This window comes from Sceloporus undulatus, chromosome 8 (assembly GCF_019175285.1).
Source record: "Sceloporus undulatus isolate JIND9_A2432 ecotype Alabama chromosome 8, SceUnd_v1.1, whole genome shotgun sequence".
NCBI lineage: Eukaryota > Metazoa > Chordata > Lepidosauria > Squamata > Phrynosomatidae > Sceloporus > Sceloporus undulatus.
Genome location: NC_056529.1, coordinates 21,746,917 through 21,766,764, shown reverse-complemented (window position 1 = coordinate 21,766,764; position 19,848 = coordinate 21,746,917). Strand labels below are relative to the sequence as shown.

Below are 19,848 nucleotides of genomic sequence, written 5' to 3'. Positions count from 1 at the left end.
CAATGCCAAGAGAGTTTTTCCTGGAGAGTTTTATGATGGATACAGAATCAGCAAAGTCTCCTGCTTCTTTCCATTCCACACCCCCTTTCTCTCTGTGTGTATGTTCATGTTATTACCAGTCTCTTTGTTAATAATGCACTTGTCACTGTCAATATATTCTGAATCCAGTTTTATTCCAATCCCATTACGTATTGTGTGTCCATAGACCTAAACCTCCAAAATTCTCTTCCTTTCCTCTGTGGAAGTGGATGGCAGATGGTGACTCCCATGTCACTGGGATGGTTAATTCACTTTTGGTTTTGAATAGCTTTAAATGAGTGGTTTTATATGGGGCAGTAAGCTTCTGTGCCTTGGATAATTCCTTTAAAGTTTAGCTCAAGACCTGGAATGGACTTACTGCCCTATTGACTTGGAAGCCACCAGTAATGGTAATCCATGAAAGCTACTGCTTTCTTCATGATGCTGTCATATGACTGTTTTTCTGTGACACAGGCTCTTAAGCCTGGACCTCATCTGCCTCTTGGAAGGCAGATGAAGAGGCAGAGAGAGGAGATCCTCAGTTCCTTCCCTCCATTGACCTCTGTTGGGGACTTGGCCAGCAAGCATCTGAGATAACACACCTCTGTATAGAGTGGCTTAGGATCAGGTCTCCCCAAGCAAAGGAATGCGGCTCCTCTTTGCCCTGATACACTTCTTCTATCAGAATAACACTTCTTCTCCCTAGATCTCTACTACTCCTTCCCACCTCAATCCAAGGAGGCTGTCCTGGTTGTAAACCAGTGCCTGTCTTCAGTAATGGACTGGATGAGAGCAAACAAGTTGAAACTTAATCCAGACAGGACAGAGATGCTCCTGATCAGTTGGAAGGCAGATCGGGGAATTGGGATCCAGCCTGTGTTAGATGGGGTCACACTCCCCCTGAAGGCACAGGTTCGCAGTCTGGGGGTACTCTTGGACTCAGCTTTGAACTTGGAGGCCCAGGTCTCTGCTGTGACCAGGAGTGTTTTTGCACATTTAAAACTTGTACGCCAGCTGTGCCCATTCTTTGAGACGCCAGATTTGGCCACGGTAGTACATGCCTTGGTTACATCCTGTTTGGACTACTGTAATGGGCTCTACATGGGGCTGCCTTTGAAAAGAATTCGGAAAATTCAGCTGGTTCAAAGAGCTGCTGCCAGGCTATTAACAAGGGCAGATTACAGAAACCATACAACTCCCCTGTTGAAACAGCTTCATTGGCTGCCAGTTTGTTTCCAGGCACTATTTGGCAAACTGTTTCTCCTGGTATGAACCGGCCCGGACTCTGAGATCCTCTGGGGAAGGCTTTCTCCGTTCCAACACCATCACAAACACGGTTGGTGGGGACACGAGAGAGGGCCTTCTCAGTGGCTGCCCCTAGACTCTGGAACTCCCTGATCTCCCAGGGAATGGATCAGAACGGCTCCCTCCTTGATGGCCTTCTGATGGCAGGTGAAGACCTACCTGCTCACACAGGCATTTAGGGAATTACTATAAGGACAGGCTGGGATGTTCGATGTTGGACCAGTTTAAAAATTCTTTTCAATGTACTTTTTATTTTATTGTACTATTTAAAAAAAAATACTGTGAAGCTGCTCTGAGTCCCAGTCGTGGGAAAAGAGCAGGATACAAACAAACAAACAAACAAACAGACAAAATAGATCTGTTCTTATAGCATGGACTATATATGTGTTTATGTGTGAAGGTATTCTTCTGCCATCTTTGTCCCTTGCAGAGGCTTCCGCATCCTCTGCCTCGTGCCCCTTGCCTCCTCACTGCCAGAATCTCCAGCCCCTGCCTCCCGCCACCTGCGAGGTCCCTGACACGTCTGCTCCCAGGGTGCTGAGATCTGAAGGTGGAGAGTTGGACAGAATGGAGATGAAAGATTCGGAGCCAAGTGTTTTGCTTGTAGATGGTTAAAATCCCTGCTTAAAATGCGTCTGTTTTCTGCAGTGCTCTCTCTCTCTCTCTTTCTCTCCTCTGAATCCCCCTGGTGTTGTTACTGTGAAGGGAGATGAATAATTCATGGCCAGCGAATGCCTCACTGGGCCTAATCACCACTTTAATTGGAGGTTTAGATCAGAGGCGGCTAATAGCTCCTACAGCGGGGACTCCATAGATTGTTGACAGGGAGAGTGCTGAGAGCCTTATCGTTGGCCTGTTTCAATTCTCCCAGGACACCCCCACGCATGACAGCATCCAGGTCCCCTGATACCAAAGGACACAGACCGCAGGGCCAATTAAATTTATCAGGGAAGAACTGACAACTAACTTAAACAGAGAAGGGCTGGCGGGAGTCGGGGGGGGGGAGGCCAGGGGAGGACTAATAGGGTTGCTCCCTTCTCCGAGGGCTGCCTGTCTTGGGTGGTTGGCAGCTCAAGAGGCAACTTGCCAAATGGCCAGGAGCTTGTAAATGCTCCTGGAGTGGGGTGGAGAGGGAAGGGAAAGGGGACAAAAAGCCTGGGATATCTCCCTACTTATGTGGCAGGAATAAGAAGCAAAGCTAGTTGCTTATTAAAACACTCTTGGTGTGCCTGCTCCCTTTCCACCCCATCCTTATTTGCACCACCATGGAGCCAAATCAGTCCCCCTGTTATCCATGCAGAGTTAATTTAAAAAACAAAAAACATGGTGGTGGAGCCCTCAGCAGTCCAAGCCATTGTCTTTCCTCAAAGGCATCAATTGCACAGTTGTCCTGGTGTCACCGTCATTAACACTGTCAGCATTTCCCACCTTTTCATAACCCTCCCTTTCCAAAGGTTTGTCATTTGTAGCCATGACAAGAGTGGGGAAGCCCAAATGGGACCGTTTCTGGATAAGCCACTTCTCAGTGGGAAGGGCTGCTGATAAATCAATTCTCAATTCTTTTACATGCTGGGTTTATTTTGGCAATGCAGGATGTGAGTTGTTGGAGACTCTTTCTTGGCTGAAGGGCATGCTGGGGAGAAGGAAAGTGTTGCATTGCCCCAACAGCATAAACCTCCCTCTCTTTGCAGTAGTTAAATTACCTCTATGTCTTCAGAGTACATGCAGGGGCTGGGAATCAGGTACACATGTGCAGCCCACTCAGAAAATAAGTCAGTCTGATGTTTAACTCTTCTTCTTTTTAAAAATGCCATCAGAAGGATCTATGTCCAACACCTCAGTCCCTTCAGATCCCAGGCATTAGTAGCAGCAATCCTTCATTCCTGGGGCAGTACCACAATGATCCAAAGGATGTTGCTGATTTGGGCCATTTTGGTCTTGGCCAAGTTTTATCTTCATCCCAGTCTTCTGGATGCAACAGGTGACACCCAGGATGAATGTGGAAGCTCAATTCCTGCTGGCTCTCAACTGGTATAATACACCCTGGGCCTTTGGCTACTACTATCCCAGGAAGTGAGAATCTAACACCAAACTGCTACACTGTGCTGGCTCTCTTGATCTTGTACTGACCCATTATTTTTTGTGACATTCATGGAGCTTGGCCTCTGTCCTCCTACTCATGCCACCAGCTTCTACTTTCCTATCCTTTCTTTATTTTAGGTTCTGTGGGGATGCCACTGCCTGGAGTAAAAGTCCGCATTGCCACAGAAAGTTTGCAAAGGGATGGTCCAGCTTACACCGTCCATGCTGAAGGGGACGAGAATGGCACAAAGGTAAGATGGAAGGACAGCTTGCTTCATGTTGCGCCTCAGAGATGTGCGGGACAGTTGGGAAAAATCATTGGGATGACAATTTATTATTGTTGTCATTCGTTTCTGACTCACAGTGACTCTAATGTAAACCTATCATGGTTTTTTTCTTAGCAAAGTTTCTTCAGAGCGGCTGTGCCTTTGCCTTTCACTGAGGCTGAGAGTGTGTGACTTGAACAAGGTCACCAGTGGGTTTCTATGACAGAGTTCTAGTCGAACACCCAAACCACTACACCAAGCTGGCTTTCTACATTATCATTATTCCTATTATATTTGTATCCAGACTTTTCCTAGTCTGGGACTCCAGGCAGATTACAAAAGGTTAAAGTGAAAAAAATCTACATCATAGAATAGTTTTAAAATACTGTATAATCAAACTACTAATGAAATTAAAAGCAATTACAAGCATAACCCTTAAGAAGAAGCAGAAGAAATGAAATCAGGGAGTTGGGTGAGGGGAAAGGCCTACAGAAAATCTCAAGGCATGGACAGGCTCATATAGGGAGATACATTACTTCAGATAACCTGGAAGGGGAGTAGGAGGCTCTGGACCCGGGGTATAAATACAGATGATGATGATGATGATAGATTGTGAGGGTCATATGGGGCCCATGGAAGGGAATTGCCCCCCTCTTTTTTGGAAGAATTAAGTTCCTACGGCAGTGCAGGAATCTCAAAATCTGTAATATGTTAACCACTCTTGTGTATTTATAACGTTTGTTAACCACCAACAACCTCATGTTTTGTTTTTTTAAAGTCTGAACCATGAGATGCATCCAAACTTATTTGGGTGTTGTTTCTGAAATTTCTCTTCTGAAGTTTCTCACGTCCATAATCCAATCTGCGCCTCAGAAGAAAAGGCCAGGAGATGAAATTCTGCAAAGAGAATTCTCTCACACACTTAAGCTAGGAAGCTATGCTCGGCCGCTCAAGAGCCCCGCGATGCTGTGTGCCGAAAGAGAGCTGATGTAATTTGCAGACTAGTTTCTGGCACAACCCTGAGATCAATAATCTACTTAGCGGGAAGTTTGCTGGCTCTCTCAGCCTTCTTTCTCCCACTTTGCTTCATTAGCGAGCCTACAGAAACCTTTCCATGAACCTTGGCACCATCCTCGGCTTCCGATTTGGATTCCGCGGTTCTTTGGCTTCAGTGGTTATTAACCTCATCCCATACTTTTCCCCTCAGTAGACAAGAATTGGGGGGGGGGCATGAGAGTAGTATTCCTATCTCTGTTTTTACTCATTGTTATTATTTTTTTAATATACACACACACACACACACACACACACACACACACACAAGTTGAGTCTCCCTTATCTGAAATGTTTGGGACCAGAAGTATTTTGGATTTTGCATTTTTTTGGATTTTGGAATATTTGCATATGTATAACGACTAAACCCAGTTCTAAACATGAATAATAATAATAATAATAATAATAATAATAATAATAATACTATGATTCATTTATTTATATTCCGCTTTTCCATAAAGGAATCAAAGCGGATTACAACAGGTATAAATGAAATTCATTTGTGTGTCGTATATCCTTTATGCACACAGCCTGAAGGTAATTTATGCAATATTTTTAATGATTTTGTGCATGAAACAAAGTTTGTGCACACTGAACTATCAGAAAGCAAAAGTGTTATGATCTCAACCACCCATGAAAGACGTTTTGGTTTTTGGAGTATTTTGGATTTTGAAATTCCCTATAAGGGAGACTGAGCCTGCATAATATTGTATTCTGACTTGTATTGAGACACAGCCATTGCCTCATTTGCATTGGGTTTTGTGGGTGCATTTTTATGAGGCCGGCCTAAGATGCTAAGCCCTATCCCTAAGATACAAGGATAGTTACCATAAAACCCAGTGTGGGGGCTCTACCACAGTTCAACAGGCCATGGCATGTGCTGAGAAGAAATTGCAGTGTTCCTTCAACTTCAGGTGACACTGTTAGCACAAGATGTTGGAAACCCTTCTCCTATCAAAGATTCTCTCTTTGCCCCTCTCCTCATTGTGGTTAAAGCCATGAGGTTGGTTAGATGGGATAGGACTTCCTTCATGCCTCTTGCAGTATTTCATATAGTCTCTCAAGCTTTCCCTTTGCTCAACTAGAGATGGCAATGCATGGGCCTCAATGATCTGTCTGACTAGGTAACTGACCCTTTGGATTCCAACGACTAACTCCCAAGTGTCTGTGATCGCATATACAAATCCTCCTCCACGCTTGGACTTCTTCAGACCCCCTCCGAAGCCAGGCCTCACAAAGTGTTCTCCGTCTTCTAATGGAGAACTACACAGCAGATGTGAACTGTTTTACATGCCTTGCATTACTGTTGTCCTTCTGCCCAGCTTGGGCACTGGCCATGCTGGATGGTGCAAGAGGCGTTTGAAGAATTCTGGTTTCCCAGGCTCTACAATAACAAATGTGTCCTCCTTCTCATTTTTTTAGGGAAAGAATGAATCTCTTGTTGCCTCCATCCCTGTCATTTTCGTTTTCCTGTTTGCACAGGAATCATAGGATCATAGAGTTGGAAGAGACCGCAAAGGGCATCCAGTCCAACCCCATTCTGCCATGCAGGAACTCTCAGTCAAAGCATCTCTGACAGATGGCCATCCAGCCTCTGTTTGAAGACCTCTAAAGAAGGAGACTCCACTACACCCTGAGGGAATTTGTTCCACTGCCGAACAGCCCTTACTGTCAGGAAGTTCTTCCTAATGTTGAAGTGGAATCTCTTTTCCTGGAGCTTGCATCCATTGCTCCGGGTCCTAGTCTCTGGAGCAGCAGAAAACAAGCTTGCTCCCTCCTCAACATGACATCCCTTCAAATACTTAAACAGGGCTATCATATCACCTCTTAACCTTCTCTTCTTGGGGCTAAACATAACCAGCAGTTCCCTCAGGCGTTCCTCATAGGGATTCATGGTTTCCAGATCCTTCACCATTTTGGTCGCCCTCCTCTGGACACATGGCTCCAGTTTCTCCACATCCTTTTTAAATTGTGGCGCCCAGAACTGGACACAATATTCCAGGTGAGGTCTGACCAAAGCAGAATAAAATGGGACTATTACTTCCCTTGATCTAGAGACTATACTTTTATTGATGCAGCCTAAAATTGCATTGGCCTTTTTAGCTGCCACATCACATTGTTGACTCATGTTCAACTTATGGTCTACTTGGACTCCTAGATCCCTTTCACGTGTAGTTTCATTGAGCCAGGTATCACCCATCCTAAATCTGTTCATTTCATTTTTCCACCCTAAGTGCAGTACCTTGCATTTCTCTGTGCTGAAATTTATTTGTTAGCTTTGGCCCAGCTTTCTAATCTATTAAGGTCATCCTGAAGTTTGATCCTGTCCTCAGGGGTATTAGCTACTCCTCCTAATGTGGTGTCTTCTGCAAATTTGATAAGTATACTCCCAGTCTTCCTCAGCTCCTCCAGCCTTTCTTTGCCTTGCTGCTGGTGGAAACTACTTCTGTAGTTTCTGCTACTTCTACCCTCTTTCTCTGACATATACACACATACACACACATGCACGCACCTTCACCATCACAGCATTACATGCAAGAAAGGGTTACTCTCTTCTTTTGCCTCCTCCTCCTCTTTTTGGTTCCCCAGCACTGGATATTTCCTCTTGCTTTGTTCACTGTGATGCATATTTCATAGGCTGTAGCTTCCCAGCTGGCAGGAGCCTGCAAACTCTTGGAGCATAGCGGGTATTGTCTGTCTGTCTTGTTTGTTTGTTTGTTTTTGAAGCCTCCACCATCACCATTTCCCCCTTTCTCCCCTCCTTCCTCGAAAAGGGAAGAAAAGAGACACTTGCCTAGATAGCAGAACCAGACTCTGAGAGTTGGAACAATGGGGCGCTGTCAGGAGATAAAACGGTTTTGCAGCTGTAAAATAACACCACATTTCTTAATTTGGGAGATATATTTTTTTTTGAGAGTGAGCAGTTTTTGGTGGCTGTGGGGATGTTTCAAAAAGAAGAGAGCAGTGTGAAACTAGCCAAGTTGTAGAGCACACTCTGTCAATGGGTTCAGTCTTATTGAGTCAGTGGCTTTTATGTCAGAGGAGTGGTAAATCTACTCTGTGCTTTATTCTAGTTTTTTTAGCACTATCTAGCACGAACACTAGCTGTCAAATATCTTCAGCACCCTGGGCAGCTCCTGCAGAAATATGCATCGCGGCAAACAAAGCAGGTCAGTGAAAATTCAGCATTCCCAAGCAAATTTCCAGAGTCATTTGGAGAGACCCCCTCCATTGACATCTGCTTGCATGCTAACTGACCAAACATACTAGTTTGAGACTGCTGCGCCCCAAATCCATTACCATTGGTTACCCTGGCCAGGACTGATGTGAGTTCTGATCCCAGACATCTACAAGCCACCATTTTGCCTGCACAGTTTTATTATGATTGGCAGAGACCCTCCACCATCTTAGATAGGGCAAGAAAGAGAAGTTTTTGCCATCACCTTCCCAGCCCTCCTTTGCAAGCAGAAAGACCTCAGACCTTACTGTTAAGATACCGTAGTGTAAACTTGGGATCTGGAGGTGCTCCAGGGACTATCCCTCTTGGTGGCTTTCTCTTGCCAAGAGACATGTGATGTCCACACCTCTATCAGTCTCAGCTGGAGGCCAGCCTGACGCTGAAATACACTGAGCGGCATCTCCAAGAACCCTCCTGGAGGCACATTAAATATTTAACAAACCAGGGAGCTTGAGTGACGTTTCTCCTTCCTGTGGGGAGCTGGTAATAAAATAGCCAGCTGGACTTTCCCCAATGAAACACCTCTGTTCTTTACATTATACAGAAGACACCATTCCCCCAGAAGGATGGAGATGAAAGTGGCACCAAGCTGGCTGGCCGAATGCCCCTGTGACTCACCAATTTCTATGAAGCCAATGGGTTTGCAAATGCATGCAGGGAAAGGCAGACACATCCTTTGGCTGCAGGGTGTATAGCTATGCGGTGGGAGGGAATGAGGGCATTGCTCCCCACAAGTAAAAATTCTGGTCCCCAAAATGAAATTTCTAGCATTGCAGCGGGTGAGACCTTGAAAATGGTTCACACCTAGAATTCTAAGATATAGTGTGTCCACCTTCCCTTGCTATCCTTCCTTGCCACTTCTTATTTCTTTAGAAACTCTGGGCCAAACAGACAGGCCAAAATAAAGCTGCTTTGGATCACTTTGAGGCATACTGTTGAAATGATGCATGCACTGTAAGAGTCTGGAAACTGCACCAAAGCCAGGCTCCAATCCTAAGGACTGGAGTGCAGCTTTGGCATAGCTTCTGGCCACTTCAGATGCATGTGTCATTTAAACAGCATACCTCCAAAGTGACCCGAAGCAGCTTTATTTTGGCCTGTCTGTTCAGGCTCTCTGTTTCTGGAAGCTCAGCTGAAGTTTGAAGTTACTGGAATGCTAGAAATTTGGGGACTGAAGGAACACTTCCTTAGGAGGGCATACTTCTTATTAGCGGGGCAGTGCTCTCCTTTTGCACCTCCCCTCAATAGCTCTTGGGTCTCTCAGCCTAAAAGCAGTCCTAGGACATATCTGCACAGGCCAAAGCCCCAGTTCGAGTGTGAAGCCAGTTCTGCACCAAATCTAGGCCATCCCTCCATTAAACCAGGTTAAAAAGACTTAAATTTTGTTTTCAGGAAAAGCCAGAGTAATGCTAATTGTCCCGCTGTGCCACCTGGCATCGATGTTACTAGCATGAGTTGCTCCCTCTGAGATCACAACAAAGTGCCCAGCCATGGGATTGATGCTGGACACCTTATTTTTGACCTCAGAAGGAGGGATTTGTGTTAGTGCTGGAAGCAGACAGCACAGTGTGATGCGGGTGTAGCCAGCTGCCCAGTGTTGCTCTGAAGCGTGGAGATAACCGGAGGAATTCAGGGCAGCACTGGGGCCAGAATATTCCAGGAGCAGCCCATAGTATTCTGGCCAGCGTTGACCTGCCCCTAGTTAGTCTAGGTAATGATAGGTGAGGAATGATGGAAGGTGCAGTCCCAAAACATGTGGAGGGCCACCATTGCTCACTTCAGCTTGGAAAGATATTATGCCCTGACACTGGTCAGTCACTTATTTCCTCCTGCTTTTTAAATGATGAATTTATTTTTCTGAGCTGCTCTGCTGTTTTAAATTGGCTGCTTTTACTGTTTTTCTTTACTGGGGGTGTTGGATGTTGGAAGAGACCTATATTCCTTTTGTTCATTTATTTCCATACTCTGTCCTTCAGTGACTTCCCAGGGATGTTTACGTCTCTTTTATTTTATTGCCTGTTTTTAACTGTTGTAAGCTGTTTGGTGGTGTTTTTTTTTAAGAAGAACAACAACACAAAACCACATCAATAGTAAATAAAATAAAATAACATAAAGGGGGTGGTGTAGGAATCTGCAGGTTTTGAATTCCCAACATGAAGACTCCTCTTCTGATCCCTCTGTCTCCAAGGCATGCTTGTGAATTAAAATTAATCACCTCTTTAAAAGAGAATAGACAATGATTTAAATTATGCTCAGGAATTTCTGGGTCATTTCATCTATCCCTAGCACCCTGCTTGTGCAGCATGTTGAGTGTTTGGTGAGATGCAGTTTCCCCCCGGCTCCGTAAGCATATAATTGTATATATCTGTGTCTGCCTACCTACCTGTCCATCTGTATCTGTCTATGTCGAGCTAGATATCTAGCGTCTGGACTCATCACTTTGTAAAATATGTTTATTTTCAGTAAATCATTTGCCTATTGCATCAGAAACATCTCACCTGTGTAAATAAGTAATTTTATTTTTTGATGATATTACAGAGTGGTCCTGGCATTTAAAATCTCTCTTTTTATTCTTTCTCTCCCTCATTTCTCTTTCCCCTACATTTAAAAGTGTGAAACCTAGCCAAAATGAAAAGCAAATTGATCGTATTATTCTCAACCTCCTTTATGAAAAGTTACCGTTGCAAAGCCAGATGCGAAATGTGGCTTTTGCAGATTACAGTCTGGGCTCTGGGTGACTTTCCCCCCGCTCTGTTTTTTAGTTTTTAGGTTTTTTTGCTCGGCGTTGTCTCCCCAAGGAGCCGAAATCTGCCTCTTCTCCAGCAGGAGGGAAATGGCACAGCTCCGAAATTGCCTTCTGTAGCCTGCTGCAGGACACGCGGCTCGTAGCAGCGATAATGCCGCTTGTGTGGAAAGAGAGCTTATGGGAGAATTTTTAATTACAAATGGGTATGTGGGACCAGGTTGCCAAGGAGATGGGTAATGTGCTGCTGAGCGTTTTACTACTAGCAAATCTGCCAGAATAGGCAGCGATTAAAAGTTTATTGCTCCTGATGCCAGATTGGTGGGCTTCCTGCAAAATGAGCCCCTTGCTCCTTGGTTCACACCTCATAAAACCCCTGCAGCTGCCAGGATGCTACTGGTCAAGGTGCGCTTGTGTCTCCTGGACACAGGTGAGCAGAGTGTGCGACACAAGGGTACAAGACAGATATGGCCTTGCGTTGCTGTGCTGTCACTTTCTTAATTGCCATCAAGTCAGCTTTGACTCAGGGCAACCCCATGAAGGAGAGACCTCAAAGGCACCCTGTTATCAGCAACCCTGTTAAGGTCTTGCAGACTTGACAAGATGTCATGTTGAGGATGGAGCGAGCTTGTTTTCTGCTGCTCCAGAGACTGGGGTGCGGAGCAGTGGGTTCAAACTACGGGGAAAAAGATTCCACCTCAACATTAGGAAAAGCATCCTGATGATAAGAGCTGTTCAACAATGCAATATGCTTCCTCAAAGAGCGGTGGAGTTTCCTTCTTTGGAGGTTTTTAAACAGAAGCTGGATGATCATCTTTCACAGGGAGGGCTTCAGTGGTGCTTTCCTGCTCAGCAGGAGGTTGGACTGGATGGTCCTTGGGGTCTCTTCCAACTCTATGATTCTATGATTCTAACTCAGGGCAGCTAGGGTTTTCTTGTTTAGTCTATCCACTTACAGTATATTGTGGTCATTCTCTTCCTCTGAAAGAAGCTGGTAGCATGAGCTTTCATAGGCTTGAGTCCAAACCTGAGGAAGCAGACTACCAGTGCCTTTCTTTCAGTTAATGTCAAAGGTGCTCCAAGATCCCTTTGCATACTTATTTTCACTTAATAGTCAACTTAATTCCTCCTTCATATCCCTGTAAAACCATCTAAAGTTAAGGGTCATCACCACCTTGTCACAGACTAGTGAATTTCATAAATTAAACATGCGCACTCCTTGGATGGAGAAACAAAGGAAGCTATTTTGGTCCAAGGGAACAAAAGCAAGCCGAAATTCACAGATAAGCAATACCTTTGTTGTTGTTGTTGTTGTTGTTAGCTGACTTTGAGTTGACCTGAACTCTTGGCAACCCTGTGAATGAGACATCTCTAAGCCCCCCCTATCTTCTTCTACCTCTCTGATCAAGTCTTGCATTCTCAGGCCTATGGTTTCCCTGATTGAATCTATCCATCTGCCTTGCAGTCTTCCTCTCTTTCTATTGCCCTCTACTTTCCCCAGCATCATTGTCTTTTCTAATGAGTAGTGCCTTCTTTTGTGATGTGGCTGAAATATGACAGCCTCAAACTTTAGTCATCTTTGTTTTCCAGGGAGAGTTCAGGCATGATTTGCTTTAGGACCCAATACCTTTATTAGAACTGAGTAAAATGTTATGGGAATGTGCGGTCTTTTGAGTTCTCCAGAACTCATCATCCAGCCAAGCAGGATAAAAATCAAAGGGGCACAGGAAAGAAAGAAGCAGGGGGATTGAGAAATCTGGTCAAATGTTGTAACCCTGTTGTCTGCAGAGAAGGAAGTGGCAGTGCCACTGTTAGGGGTGAATGTACCAGACAGCACCCCATAACCTTGTATGCTGGGACAGAGAGAAATAAATATTAGGCCTGATGGATATACTCAATCAGGGAGGCCATGGGCTTGAGTCTAGAGGACTTTTGCAGAGCAGTGGAGGACAAGGGGTCTTGGAGATGTCTCATCCCCAAGGGTCACCACGAGTCTGGGTTGACTCGACTCATTTAACAACAACAACTATGTTTCTGAAAACCCAAGGCTGATTGCATCTCCTCCTCTTCTCTTTAGTGGAAAGCAAAGGTTCCTGAAAAGTCCTAATTCCTAAACCAACTGGGCTTCTGGAGAGCTGGCTGAAACATTGGCGAGCAAGGATTTAATTTCTTTTCTCTAGCCAGCACCGCTGTCTGCCCTTAGCGTTGTTAGTGTGAGGGTAATGTTGCATGCATGGCTGCCTGTGTATGAGTGTGTCCCGCAGTGTGGCAAATACTGTGTGGCTAGTACCATGCGGCAGTTTAAAAACCAGGAGGGGGCACTGGCTAAGAGCCTCCTGCTGTTCTTTTCGCTCTGATTAAAAATGGTTTATTCAGATTTCTGATTTTTGTTAAGCAAATGGATTGATAAAATAACTCATTTATGCAGACAGCATGAGCAGAAATGATTTTCTTCCTTCCTCCTTAACCCTGCCACCCCTGCCACGAAGAAACTTCCCTAGTATTCCTTAAGTACTTTGATTCAGGTAATCATTTAATTGCAAATCTATAAACCAGCAGGGCAAGCCTTTTGCATTTTTAACCAGTGCTGGGCGGTGATGATGGTGGAAGGTGGAATGTGCCATCCTGGAAATGTGTTTTTAAAATTTAAATTTTTTTTTCCCCCCCCCCCCCCCCCCGTATGCTGCCTCTGGTAATCTTGGAGAGCACAGCTGGCGCGTTTACAACCATGTCCCACTAGAAAGATTAGCATTTTTTAAACTTTTTGCTGCTTAGGCGTGCTTTTTTTGTTCCTCCTCCTCTCCCTTCATCTTGGGGGGAATGCTGCTCCCTACATACCAATGCCTGTGTCTGACTTTCCCCTCTAAAACAAGGACATGATCCATCAAGGGATATCTCCTGGACGAACTCTCTTGGAGCAAAAGATGTCCGCTCCAATGGTGAACAACCCTTGTGGGTTGCAAAGGAGAAAAGAGTATTACATTCTCTTTCCAAAATAAATTTCATTGAAAGGATGTTGGTCCTTTTTCATTCTGGCCTTCCACATTAGCCCAGTGCTTTCATGTGGCAAGTGGCAGCATTTCCAGACATAGCCAGGTTTTTAGAGATGTTGAGATTTTAAACCAGGGTGACCAGACTCCTTTTCCAGGACATGTCCTACACATCAATCTTCTGTCCAGGAGGAATTTCAAAAATGTCTTCCATTTTGGGCATGACTAAGAAGTGTTTATAGCTTTTATTTTATAATATCCTACACTTTTCTTGTCCTCTTTTGTGGTTACGGCATCTGGTCACCTTGTGGGGGGACAGAAACCTATTCTATCCCCCCCCCCCAGCTCTCTGCAAGCTGCACCTCCTCCAGCAAGCTCAATCACAGTCCCTCTCAAAATGGCAACTCTCTCGGTCTCATTTATTTGTCTTTTTGGCTATCTGTGGATCTGTGGATCTCTCCTCCAGCACCACTTTTCAAGGCATTGATCTTCTTTCACAACCAGCCATAGGAATCGGAACTACTATGACGTGGATCGTTCTGACTGTTGTGGATGGTTCTGCTGTAGGCATGTAATTAGTCCAACTTTTATATGAGGTCTTTGATGCCATTTCTATGGCCTAGTCAATTGTGATGAACACTTTAAGCAAACATATGGGATTTTTTGGCTCTACCCCTTTTGCCTTTGGTCCTGCCCATAGCTGGAAAGTGGCCCTGGAAGACTTCTGTGAAATTGTGTTTAGCCTTCAGGCTGAAATAGGTTCCCCACCTTTCCTTTCAAAGGTATCCTGCTTTCCCATTCTCAGGTAAACAAAGGCCTAAATACCTTGAATGTAACCAAAGCTAAGCAGGGGGAGTTGTTGGTACTTGGATGGGGGATGTGAAGATACACCCAGCTAAAGATGGTGGCAGATTTGGGTGTGCAACGCCGGTACCCTGGTGAAATCAAACTCTTTTACCTAAAAAGGCTCTGATGCTGAACGTAAAGTTCAAAAAAGGGGGAAGTTTAATTTAAAGAACAAAAGTAAAGGGTTTTCTCCTCCCCAGCTCTAGATAACTTGAAATAAAAGATACTTTACAGTCTGCTTCAGGGTGTCATCTCTCTGGATTTGATCTTGGTTTGATCTCCTCTCTCAATGGAGCTGGTGCAGGGTCTTTCAGCTCCTGAATTCTTTGACTTATTTGATGTTGGTAACTAATTTGGCTAACTTATTCCTGGTAACTAAATCGGCTAACTAGTTCCTGGTAACTGATCTGGCTAACGTGTAAGAAATGCCCTTTCCAGCTGTCTGGGCCTGTTTGCCACCAAAAGACAGCTCTCTGCCAGCTCACAGCAAAGACTGCCTCAAACTAAAAGCCTCTAGCTACAACAGAACATGCTGGGAAGGCGCAAACCAAACCTGGAAAAATGCAGGGGATCCTACAGCTCCTCCCACAACTAATACAATGAACATTTCCTACACTAAAACATACCACGGCCTGAACCAATATGAAAGGAAATGTAGGGGGAGAGTCAAACAGTCCTGGCTGGACATCACAGGGGACCACTAAAGAAGATCAGGTTCTATATTTTTCAGAGGAAGGAACTAGCAAAGCCACCTCTGAGTATTCCTTGCTTAATAAAACCCTCAGAAAATGCATGCAGTCACCATAAGTCAAGAAGCAACTTGAAGGTGGAAGCACACCAATGTGTCAGAAGCGTGAGGTTCCAAAGCAAAATCTTTCCAGGTCAATAACATGGCAGATGCTTTGTGGGATCCACTGGAAGGTCATTTAATCCAGCAGAGTGAATGTCCATCACAGGTTCTTGCTGTACTTTGTCAGCCTAAGGGCCAGGTTATCCTAGAAATGATCCCCTAAGTGATAGATCCCCACTCCTCTGGGAGCAGAGGAATTGTATCTGAGAAAAGCGTCTTGTCCCTCCATTAGCCCACCTTGCCTAATAGAGAGGTAAAATTGAAGCATTGAAAATATGCATTTTATAATCACCTGGATTTATTCCTTCAGAGAGTTTATTACAACCTTTTTATTTTCATGCGTGGCAAATGTAATCTTATCTGGCACGCCGGCTGGCCTCGCTCAGCTTGCTGAATCCGTTTTGCGGCGGAAAGCTATCAAACGCCAGCCTTCCAGGGCACACCGTGTCTGCATGTTAAAGTTGCTTGAACGCATTAAAGCAGCTGAAACGTGCATTAAAATATGGCACTTGGAGAATAGGATATCTATGCAATTAGCCATCTGATGCTTTCAACAGCTGCTTGTAAGTTAGATCCGGTGTATCAACAAAAGGGAAGGCCTTGGAGATTTGGCAGAAGAAAGGACAGGTAGCTACTTGCTTGCAGAGCAATAACTCCACTGAGAGTGAGGAGTGCGTTTAAATTTGGGAGCGTGAGGGCCTGTTAACATCTAAACTCATTTTTGAGGAGTGCAGGAGGTGAGCAGGTGTAGCCCAGGAGCATTTCTTTCCATGCATTTTCACATACACACACACTACTGTTCAATCACTACCAGCTGATAATGCCAAACTAGTTCACATGCTCCGTGGGCACTGGGGAACACAACCAGCATCACTGCGAGTTCAGGAAGCAAAATCCTATTAAGATAACGTCACGGGCTTTCTGTTTTTACTGTTTGCAAGCCAGCAGTGATGTCGCAAAATGGCACATCAGGGAGGCGCCTGCTGCCAAGGAGCCCACGCTCTAGATAAGACAGCAGGTTGTGCCTCTGCCAGACTCCCGAGCCGAAGGGATGAGGAATTTGGAGCCCGTACAGCCGTTTGTGATCACACCAGCAGGAGTGGTGGCCTCCCGCTCTCCATCCCTCTCTCAAACTCTCTCTCTCTCTCTCTCTCTCTCTCTCTGTGTGTGTGTGTGTGTGTGTGTGTGTGTGTGGAGAACTCTCACCCATGTTGGATGGGGATTTGCACTGCAGACTACCCGACTCTTTTCCCAAGGGATTCAATATTTTGGCATTATTTTATTTACTTAGCTATATAAGAGGAAATCACAGAATCATAAGAGTTGGAAGAGACCTCAAGGGCCATCCAGTTCAACCCATTTCTGCCATATAAGAAGATGGGACAGATGGCAATCCAGCCTCTGCTGCAAAACCTCCAAAGGAGGACCTTTCTTTCAGACCTTAACACTTCCTTCAGCACCATTCAAGCAGGAACTGCTTCTAAGCAATATTCTTATTAGTCTGCTCCTTGCAATGCAGGGATAGAAAGAAAATCAATGAATACAAATAAAGGGGGAAAGGAGTACAAAAGTGCCACCACCACCACCTGCAAAAAGTACAAAAGTTGTACAGCACAAAAGAAAGAATGCCAGTGACATAGTGTTTTGAGTGTTGGACTACGACTCTGGGGACCAAGGTTCAATTTGCAGCTCAGGCATAAAACCCACTGGGTTACCTTGGGTGAGTCACATACTCTCAGACTCAGAGAAAGGCAATGGCAAACCACCTCTGAACAAATTTTGCCAAGAAAACCCTACGATCAGGTCAACTTAGGGTTGCTATAAGTCAGAAACAACTTTAAGGCACAGAATAACAAGAAGAAATGGCACTTTCTTGCAAAACTGTTTCCTAAAGCCTGCCAAATAAAAAAAGGTTTCACCTGCTGACAAAAGTCCAGCAAGGAGGAAGTTCCAAAGCCCAAGCACAGCCACGGAGAAGGCTCCGGAAGGCTCTGGGGTATTGATCTGGGACCATACAAGTAGTTGGTAATCAACAAAACAATGAAAATGGCATCCTGAACCGTAGTGTATAATATAGGTTGAATCTCCCTTATCCAGAAATCCAAAAACCAAAATATTCCAAAAACCAAGGTTTTTTCATGGGGCGCTGAGCTTGCGACACCTTGGCTTAGATTCTGGATATTGTTGTGTGTGTTGTGAGAGTGCAGCTATTTAGGATGATGGAGGAATGAATGCAAACAACTGTTTTGCTTGTGGATTACATGGCATCCCCTTTTTTTTTCTCCAGGTGACCCCAGGTTTGGATGAGAAAGAAGGGGAGCTCTTTGTGAAAGGACCCACAGTGTTTCGGGAATACTGGAACAAACCTAAGGAGACCAGGGATGCTTTTACTCTGGACGGCTGGTTCAAAACAGGTACTCTGCTCCAGGTTGGGGGGGGGCATAATGGGTTGGTGGAACTGTTTGTTTTCTGTACATACACTTCAATTTCCCAGTTCTGATCAAGTCAGGGATTTGAACTCAAGTCCTAGTGGGACCCTTCTTGAGCTTACAGCAGTGAAATGGCGGCACAGCGTTCGCTGATGTGGTTCAGCCCACAGGATTTCTGCATTTGGTATGTACGCCAGCCGAGCTCACTCCCCGTAATATAATCTTACAATATTCAGACCCAGGGTCATCCAGTGAAGCAAAACAGTGTGAGACATAGGGAGAAATAAAAAGGGGGTGTAAATGGCAATAATTAAAAAGCTTTTTTCTTTGATTAAAAATGAGACAGTGTGGTGTTGTGGTGAGAGTGCGGGAAGATCCAGGTCCTCTTTCTCACAGGGCCTGACCTACCTGACAGAATTGTTGTGCAGAGACAGGAAGATCCCCATTTGTTGCTGCCCTGAGCTCTTTGGAGGAAATGTTGGAAATTTGTTGTTTTTCTGTTCAAGTCATTTCTGGCTCATGGCCTCCCCTAAACCAAATCTATAATGGGGTATACTTGACACAGTTTTTCATAGGAGGTTTGCCAATTCCTTCCTCTTAGGCTGAGAGAGCGTGGCTTGCCGAAGATCATCCAGTGACTTTCCATGGCTGAGTGGGGATTCAAACCCTGGTCTGGTAGAGTCCTAGTCCAGCACTTGAAACACTAAACCGCACTGGCTCTTAAGATTTACTTTGAGAAGGCTTGCCTTCACCTTTCTCTAAGGCTGAGAGAATGTGATTTGCCCAAGTCACCCAATGACTGAGTAGGGATTCAAACCATTGTTCCATATTCCAGTCTCTGGAGCACCAGACAGTAAACTTGCTCCATCCTCACTCTGACATACCTTCAAACATTTAAACATGGCTGTCATGTCACCCTTTAACCTTCTCTTTGACAGACTAATACCCAGATCCCTAAGCATTTCCTCATAAGGCTTGGTGGTTTCCAGGCCTTTCACCATTATGGTTGCCCTCCTCTGGACACATTCCAGCTTGTCCACATCCTTCTTGACTTGTGGTGCCCAGAACTGGACACAGTCTTCCAGGTGAGGTCTGACTAGAGCAGAATAAAGTGGTACAGTACTAGTACTTCGCTAGAGTTTAGACTAAAATCCAGAGCAGATTCAATGATATTGGAAGCATGGGCTACCCTGGCTGTCGGGCTTCCTAAAGAGTTCCAGCTGGCCGCAGGGAGAACACGATCAAGTCATACCTTAAAAAGGAACTTCAGTTCCCATCTTCCTTGCTGCGCTCCCACTGAGTGAACCAATTGGCACTTGGAAACTGGTGATCCTACAAGGAATTGTAGTCCAACCCCCCACGCTGTCAGCTTTCTTTGCCTCAGCCTTTGCTTGTGCCAGGGCAGTCCAGCCTGAGCGAGGAATGCAACAAAACCCATTATGGCCTCTTAAGCCTGTTGACCCAACGCTCTGTTTGTCTCCTTTTTCATTATCATTATTAGCTGCGGTGGGTTGTTTGGATTAGTCACTGTGTACACACAGGACCCCGTGTCCTCTCTTTACTCAGCCCTGGTTGTCATTAATCTGGGTGACAAAACAAACTTGGGCATCCGGTTAATTTCATTACCTTCCTCCAGCCAATTCTCATTCCCCACCCCATCCTTGTCCTCCAACGTTGCACAGAAAAATGCCTCTTTATCTTGGCCAAGGATGCACTGGGTGCATCTACAGTGTAGAAATAATGCAATTTGAAACCCCTTTAAGTACTTTACCTCTGTCCTATGGAATCCTGGGATTTTATAAGGTCTTTAGCCTTCTCTGCCAAAGAGTGCTGGTGCCTCACCAAACTACAGATCCCAGGATTCTGCAGACAGTTAAAATGGTGTCAAACAGCATTATTCCTACAGTGTAGATGCACCCACTGTGAGAGGAAGAAAGCTGGTGTTTTATTATGTCCATGAAAAAGAGGTTTAAATGAGAACATCCTTCTTTGAATTTCCCCTCTACAATAGCTAGTTTTCATCTGGCC

General features: G+C 45.0%; 1 protein-coding gene across 4 annotated transcripts in view; it reads left to right on the top strand.

Annotated features, from left to right (window-relative positions):
- The window catches only part of ACSF3 (acyl-CoA synthetase family member 3), a 64,707-nt gene that overhangs the window by 17,484 nt on the left and 27,375 nt on the right, over nucleotides 1-19,848 (top strand). For all 4 annotated transcript variants that reach the window (XR_006100544.1, XM_042438049.1, XM_042438048.1 and 1 more), the window contains 2 exons: nucleotides 3,544-3,656; nucleotides 17,679-17,805. Coding sequence is in view for 3 of the 4 variants with exons in the window: in XM_042438049.1 (XP_042293983.1) it covers nucleotides 3,544-3,656; nucleotides 17,679-17,805 (240 nt within the window). In the remaining variant the exon portion in view is untranslated. The remainder of the gene's footprint in view (nucleotides 1-3,543; nucleotides 3,657-17,678; nucleotides 17,806-19,848) is intronic.